This window comes from Leptosomus discolor, chromosome 1 (genome assembly GCF_034619465.1).
Source record: "Leptosomus discolor isolate bLepDis1 chromosome 1, bLepDis1.hap2, whole genome shotgun sequence".
Classification (NCBI taxonomy): Eukaryota; Metazoa; Chordata; class Aves; order Leptosomiformes; family Leptosomidae; genus Leptosomus; species Leptosomus discolor.
Window position 1 is genome coordinate 129,851,855 of NC_141391.1, and position 7,672 is coordinate 129,859,526.

General features: G+C 51.6%; 1 protein-coding gene across 1 annotated transcript in view; it reads left to right on the plus strand.

The window, feature by feature from the left end:
- The first annotated feature begins 451 nt into the window (after positions 1–451).
- The window catches only part of PLA1A (phospholipase A1 member A), a 20,067-nt gene continuing 12,846 nt past the window's right edge, over positions 452–7,672 (plus strand). The window contains 4 exon segments of the mRNA XM_086460587.1: positions 452–524; positions 2,282–2,423; positions 2,425–2,481; positions 2,599–2,764. Of these exon segments, the coding sequence (XP_086316713.1) occupies positions 452–524; positions 2,282–2,423; positions 2,425–2,481; positions 2,599–2,764 (438 nt within the window).

The following is a 7,672-nucleotide window of genomic DNA, read 5'->3' on the forward strand; positions in this document are numbered from 1 at the left end:
GGAAAGAGACAGCAATGAAATAGGAAAAATACACAAATGCAAGGCTGGTATGAATCTTCCTGCATGGACTTAGTGTGAAGCCTTATGACAAATCAGTGTCCCTAGTCAGAATTTGGCAGACAGGTCTAGGTGGCAAGGATAAAGCACTGTAACTCTGTCTCTTCCTGCGACTGGTTTCACTAGCTGAATTCTGAAATGAGAAGTTTGCCTGCAGGAAAAGGAGGTAGGGAGGAAAGGCATGTCAGCATCTTTTTTAATGAAAGTCAGTGAAGCCCTCTACTGACACAGACTTTGGCTAATGGTCAAATAAGAGCAGAGGTAATTGCCCCTAACCTTCTTTCCCCCAAAGAGCACAGGCTGGTTGATCATTAACAGAGTCAAACTGATCGAGAAACCCACCACGGCTGCTTTTCTCTGTCCAATCTTGTACTTGTAGTGGACTAACAGGAAGATGGTTGAGGATCTGAAGAGAAAGCTGCTCATTGTCCTTGCTGTCCTCTTGCTGCTCAGCTCAGCACAAGCAGGTAAGAAAAACATGAGTGCCTGGCGAGGGATTGAAGGTTTTACATGGAAGGACCTGGATTCAATTCTTCTTAAACAACCTGTGTGCCAACAGGTCCTTGCTATAATCTGGTTAGGTGCCAGGAGAAAGGGTAGTGCAAGAATGGTCCTTTCTTCTCACATGCTTTGATTCAATCACTCTCAGTGATTTAATTCTACTAACCTGATTTAAAAGAATGATCCAGGTTTATCCTGAAGTGTAAGGAAGCAGAAAAGGGACCACTTGACCTCTGGCACTGGCATCTCTTGCTTTGAAGGCTTAGCAAGTGCTAATCTGCAGTAGCTGAAAGAAAATAAACAGATGCCACACTTCCATTTCTTTCTTTAATTATACTGTCAATGAAATGGCTTTTGTGATCCTCACTACAGCCCTGCATCACCTGCAGCTTCACAGCAGTGCACCTCCTGCCTTGCCTGTACGCATTTACTTACGCCATTTCTGACACCGAATCCTGCTTGCACTGAACCTGCCCTTGCTAGTTAAGCTGGCTCATGAGCTGCGTTTTTTTCCAAATTGATCTCAGAGAATATCTCTTTTTCTCTTGCCTTCAGGATACAGGGAGAGCAAAATAAACAACAGTAAGGGACAGTCACATCCCACAAGGGGGAATCTAAACGTCGAATCTCACCTCCTTTGTGCTGACTCTTAGGCCATGTTTTTGCCTAGCTAATGTAAAGTATCTTCTATGGAACAGCCAGCAGTTAGAAGCTGGTTGGTTTTATTTTATTTATTTTATTTTTGTATTTTATTGTATGTGCAGATTCAAGACTGTTTCACTTCCTCCAGTCCAGAAAAGGGAAGGTACATGCATTGTCATTGCAGCAGGATGCAAGTATGCCAGTTCATAAAGTAACATTTTTTAGGTCAGAAGGGATCATTTACTCAATAAATTTCACTCTATTAATCTTCAGTAATCCAACATCTTACCTTCAACAAGCCTTCCAAAATAGCAGCTGGTCCTCTGAAATGACAGAAGATGAAGAATCCAGCTCTTCTGTGGGTAACCTAGCTACACATGCTGCTAGTTATACATACTGCTAAACTTTTATGCTTGCTTTCTTACCTAAATCTGCTCAGTTTTTTACTAGCTACAGGTTTCGGTTTGGGTTTTTTTTTTCTGTCTAGGTCAAAGTGCCTCCCAGTAGCTGCCTTTTCCTTCCCACAAAGTGTTTGATCCAGTAAATGAATCAATCAGGAAAATTATCATGGACACATTTTGTAATCAGCATTCTCATATGTATTTCTGGATTTTAGAGACGATTGTCAATTAGACTTGTACCTTCCACTGAGCCTACAAGAATTTGCATAGAATTATCTCCATTCAGTCGTGACTACCGGTTGACAACCAGTTTTTTAAAGATCTAATAGTCAGCTCATAAATATACTTAGTAGCTGGCATGTGTGGCTGCTTTTGAAAAAAACCAAAACCACAGAATGTCATTCACGTCTCAGTGAAACATCTCTCAGAAGTCAAAGCTACTATGACATCCTTGGTTACCTTCCCCAGCCAGTGCTGGAATTCCATCAAAGGATAAAAACAACTTTATCAGGCAAATAAGTTTTCCAGAATAGGCTGATTTTAATTTATAATCTATCCTTTCAATTTTTATCAACAGAAGCGAGATTGCTACCTTCTTTTTCCTAATGAATTAGAATGAGCTTTTTTTCCCCATTGCACAGACACAGAGTAAATACGCTGTTCACTCCCTCTCGTTACAGGGAATACAGACAGACTCTCGGGTCATCGCTGTACAGACTTCCAGACAGCAAATTTGTTACGGGGCAGTAAACTTAAGGTCCAGTTTCTTCTGTTCACCTCCTCAAGCCCCACCTGTGGGGAGCTGATTTAGCTGATGATGGCATCAGGACTGCAGCTTCAACAGCAGCCTGGAAACCAAGATCATAATCCATGGCTTCAGGTGAGAGAAAGAAGAGCACTGTGACAAAGTTTCTACTGGTAATCAAACGCTGCTGGGGCACTCCCAAGCGCTGGGTGAGGCTGACACTGAAACCTCCTGCTCATGTGACCTTCTTAGTCTCCCAGCAGGGTGGCTGCATGCAAAACACCTGCTAAGAGCAGAGTGTGGAGTGCGCAGCCCCAAACGGGACCTGGGAATTCTCTGGGAGACTGTTGATGGGCCTGGACCAGAGTGTGGAAAATGCTGCAGAGAACTGTCATTACAACACAACTTGAAGTTCTTGGTTTGTGCCCAGCTGCCTGTATCATGTGTGTTTCACATTTTTTGGACCCTAAAAAAAAGTTGGGAAATTAGATCCTTCTTCCTTCCTTCCTTCCTTCCTTCCTTCCTTCCTTCCTTCCTTCCTTCCTTCCTTCCTTCCTTCCTTCCTTCCTTCCTTCCTTCCTTCCTTCCTTCCTTCCTTCCTTCTTCCTTCTTCCTTCCTTCCTTCCTTCCTTCCTTCCTTCCTTCCTTCCTTCCTTCCTTCCTTCCTTCCTTCCTTCCTTCCTTCCTTCCTTCTTCCTTCCTTCCTTCCGCCCTTCCGCCCTTCCTTCTTCCGCCCTTCCTTCCTTCCGCCCTTCCTTCCTTCCTTCCTTCCTTCCTTCCTTCCTTCCTTCCTTCCTTCCTTCCTTCCTTCCTTCCTTCCTTCCTTCCTTCTTCTTCCTTCCTTCCTTCCTTCCTTCCTTCCTTCCTTCCTTCCTTCCTTCCTTCTTCTTCCTTCCTTCCTTCCTTCCTTCCTTCCTCCTTCCTTCCTTCCTTCCTTCCTTCCTTCCTTCTCTTCCTTCCGCCCTTCCTTCCTTCCGCCTTCCGCCCTTCCGCCCTTCCTTCTTCCTTCCTTCCTTCCTTCCTTCCTTCCTTCCTTCCTTCCTTCCTCTCCTCCTTCCTTCTTCCTTCCTTCCTTCCTTCCTTCCTTCCTTCCTTCCTTCTTCGCCCTCCTTCCGCCCTTCCTTCCGCCTTCCTTCCGCCCTTCCTTCCGCCCTTCCTTCCGCCTCTTCCTTCTTCCTTCCTTCCTTCCTTCCTTCCTTCCTTCCTTCCTTCCTTCCTTCCTTCCTTCCTTCCTTCCTTCCTTCCTTCCTTCCTTCCTTCCTTCCGCCCTTCCGCCCTTCCGCCCTTCCTTCCGCCCTTCCTTCCGCCCTTCCTTCCGCCCTTCCTTCCTTCCTTCCTTCCTTCCTTCCGCCCTCCTTCCGCCTCCTTCCTTCCGCCCTTCCTTCCGCCCTTCTTCCGCCCTTCCTTCCGCCCTTCCTTCCTTCCTTCCTTCCTTCCTTCCTTCCTTCCTTCCTTCCTTCCTTCCTTCCTTCCTTCCTTCCTTCCTTCCTTCCTTCCTTCCTTCCTTCCTTCCTTCCTTCCTTCCTTCCTTCCTTCCTTCCGCCCTTCCTTCCGCCCTTCCTTCCCGCCCTTCCTTCCGCCCTTCCTTCCGCCCTTCCTTCCGCCCTTCTTCCTTCCTTCCGCCCTTCCTTCCTTCCGCCCTTCCCTTCCTTCCTTCCTTCCGCCCTTCCTTCCTTCCTTCCTTCCGCCCTTCCTTCCTTCCTTCCGCCCTTCCTTCCTTCCTTCCGCCCTTCCTTCCTTCCTTCCGCCCTTCCTTCCTTCCTTCCGCCCTTCCTTCCTTCCTTCTTCCTTCCTTCCTTCCTTCCTTCCTTCCTTCCTTCCTTCCTTCCTTCCTTCCTTCCTTCCTTCCTTCCTTCCTTCCTTCCTTCCTTCCGCCCTTCCTTCCTTCCGCCCTTCCGCCCCTTCCGCCCTTCCTTCCGCCCTTCCTTCCGCCCTTCCTTCCGCCCTTCCTTCCTTCCTTCCGCCCTTCCTTCCTTCCTTCCGCCCTCCTTCCGCCCTTCCTTCCTTCCTTCCGCCCTTCCTTCCGCCCTTCCTTCCTTCCTTCCTTCCTTCCTTCCTTCCTTCCTTCCTTCCTTCCTTCCTTCCTTCCTTCCTTCCTTCCTTCCTTCCTTCCTTCCTTCCTTCCTTCCTTCCTTCCTTCCTTCCTTCCTCCTTCCTTCCTTCCTTCCTTCCTTCCTTCCTTCCTTCCTTCCTCCTTCCTTCCTTCCTCCTTCCTTCCTTCCTTCCTTCCTTCCTCCTTCCTCCTTCTTCCGCCACTTCCTTCCTTCCGCCCTTCCTTCCTTCCGCCCTTCCTTCCTTCCGCCCTTCCGCCCTTCCGCCCTTCCGCCCTTCCTTCCTTCCGCCCTTCCTTCCTTCCTTCCTTCCGCCCTTCCTTCCTTCCGCCCTTCCTTCCTTCCGCCCTTCCTTCCTCCGCCCTTCCTTCCTTCCGCCCTTCCTTCCTTCCGCCCTTCCTTCCTTCCGCCCTTCCTTCCGCCCTTCCTTCCGCCCTTCCTTCCTTCCTTCCTTCCTTCCTCTCGCCCTTCCTTCCGCCCTTCCTTCCTTCCTTCCTTCCTTCCTTCCGCCCTTCCGCCCTTCCGCCCTTCCTTCCGCCCTTCCTTCCGCCCTTCCTTCCTTCCTTCCTTCCTTCCTTCCTTCCTTCCTTCCTTCCTTCCTTCCTTCCTTCCTTCCTTCCTTCCTTCCTTCCTTCCTTCCTTCCTTCCTTCCTTCCGCCCTTCCTTCCTTCCTTCCTTCTTCCGCCCTTCCTTCCTTCCTTCCTTCCTTCCTTCCGCCCTTCCTTCCGCCCTTCCTTCCGCCCTTCCTTCCTTCCTTCCGCCCTTCCTTCCTTCCTTCCGCCCTTCCTTCCTTCTTCCGCCCTTCCTTCCTTCCTTCCTTCCTTCCTTCCTTCCTTCCTTCCTTCCTTCCTTCCTTCCTTCCTTCCTTCCTTCCTTCCTTCCTTCCTTCCTTCCTTCCTTCTTCCTTCCTTCCTTCCTTCCTTCCTTCCTTCCTTCCTTCCTTCCTTCCTTCCTTCCTTCCTTCCTTCCGCCCTTCCTTCCTTCCGCCCTTCCTTCCTTCCGCCCTTCCTTCCGCCCTTCCTTCCGCCCTTCCTTCCTTCCGCCCTTCCTTCCTTCCGCCCTTCCTTCCTTCCGCCCTTCCTTCCTTCCGCCCTTCCTTCCGCCCTTCCTTCCTTCCTTCCTTCCTTCCGCCCTTCCTTCCGCCCTTCCTTCCTTCCTTCCGCCCTTCCTTCCTTCCTTCCTTCCTTCCTTCCTTCCTTCCTTCCTTCCTTCCGCCCTTCCGCCCTTCCTTCCGCTCCTTCCTTCCTTCCTTCCTTCCTTCCTTCCTTCCTTCCTTCCTTCCTTCCGCCCTTCCTTCCTTCCTTCCTTCCTTCCTTCCTTCCTTCCTTCCTTCCTTCCTTCCTTCCTTCCTTCCTTCCGCCCTTCCTTCCTTCCTTCCTTCTTCCGCCCTTCCTTCCTTCCTTCCTTCCTTCCGCCCTTCCTTCCGCCCCTTCCTTCCTTCCTTCCGCCCTTCCTTCCTTCCTTCCGCCTTCCTTCCTTCCTTCCGCCCTTCCTCCTTCCTTCCTTCCTTCCTTCCTTCCTTCCTTCCTTCCTTCCTTCCTTCCTTCCTTCCTTCCTTCCTTCCTTCCTTTCCTTCCTTCCTTCCTTCCTTCCTTCCTTCCTTCCTTCCTTCCTTCCTTCCTTCCTTCCTTCCTTCCTTCCGCCCTTCCTTCCTTCCTTCCTTCCTTCCTTCCGCCCTTCCTTCCTTCCTTCCTTCCTTCCTTCCGCCCTTCCTTCCTTCCTTCCTTCCTTCCGCCCTTCCTTCCTTCCTTCCTTCCTTCCGCCCTTCCTTCCGCCCTTCCTTCGCCCTTCCTTCCTTCCTTCCGCCCTTCCTTCCTTCCTTCCGCCCTTCCTTCCTTCCTTCCGCCCTTCCTTCCGCCCTTCCGCCCTTCCTTCCGCCCTTCCTTCCGCCCTTCCTTCCGCCCTTCCTTCGCCCTTCCTTCCTTCCTTCCTTCCGCCCTTCCTTCCTTCCGCCCTTCCTTCCTTCCTTCCTTCCTTCCTTCCTTCCTTCCTTCCTTCCTTCCTCCTTCCTTCCTTCCTTCCTTCCTTCCTTCCTTCCTTCCTTCCTTCCTTCCTTCCTTCCTTCCTTCCGCCCTTCCTTCCTTCCTTCCTTCCTTCGCCCTTCCTTCCTTCCTTCCTTCCTTCCGCCTTCCTTCCGCCCTTCCTTCCGCCCTTCCTTCCTTCCTTCCGCCCTTCCTTCCTTCCTTCCTTCCTTCCTTCCTTCCTTCCTTCTTCCGCCCTTCCGCCCTTCCGCCCTTCCTTCCGCCCTTCCTTCCGCCCTTCCTTCCGCCCTTCCTTCCGCCCTTCCTTCCTTCCTTCCTTCCTTCCTTCCTTTCCTTCCTTCCTCCTTCCTTCCTTCCTTCCTTCCTTCCTTCCTTCCTTCCTTCCTTCCCGCCTTCCTTCCTTCCTTCCTTCCTTCCTTCCTTCCTTCCTTCCTTCCTTCCTTCCTTCCTTCCTTCCTTCCTTCCTTCCTTCCTTCCGCCCTTCCTTCTTCCGCCCTTCCTTCCTTCCGCCCTTCCTTCCTTCCTTCCGCCCTTCCTTCCTTCCGCCCTTCCTTCCTTCCTTCCTTCCGCCCTTCCTTCCTTCCTTCCGCCCTTCCTTCCTTCCTTCCGCCCTTCCTTCCTTCCTTCCGCCCTTCCTTCCTTCCTTCCTTCCTTCCTTCCTTCCTTCCTTCCTTCCTTCCTTCCTTCCTTCCTTCCTTCCTTCCTTCCTTCCTTCCTTCCGCCCTTCCTTCCGCCCTTCCTTCCTTCCTTCCGCCCTTCCTTCCTTCCTTCCTTCCTTCCGCCCTTCCTTCCGCCCTTCTTCCGCCTTCCTTCCTTCCTTCCGCCCTTCCTTCCTTCCTTCCGCCCTTCACTTCCTTCCTTCCGCTCTTCCTTCCGCCCTTCCTTCCGCCCTTCCGCCTTCCTTCCGCCCTTCCTTCCGCCCTTCCTTCCGCCCTTCCTTCATTCCTTCCTTCCGCCCTTCTTCCTTCCTTCCTTCCTTCCTTCCTTCCTTCCTTCCTTCCTTCCTTCCTTCCTTCCTTCCTTCCTTCCTTCCTTCCTTCCTTCCTTCCGCCCTTCCTTCCTTCCGCCCTTCCTTCCTTCCGCCCTTCCTTCCTTCCGCCCTTCCTTCCGCCCTTCCTTCCTTCGCCCTTCCTTCCTTCCGCCCTTCCTTCCTTCCACCCTTCCTTCCTTCCTTCCGCCCTTCCTTCTTCCTTCCTTCCTTCCGCCCTTCTTCCTTCCTTCCTTCCTTCCTTCCTTCCTTCCTTCCTTCCTTCCTTCCTTCCTTCCTTCCTTCCTTCCTTCCTTTCTCTCTTA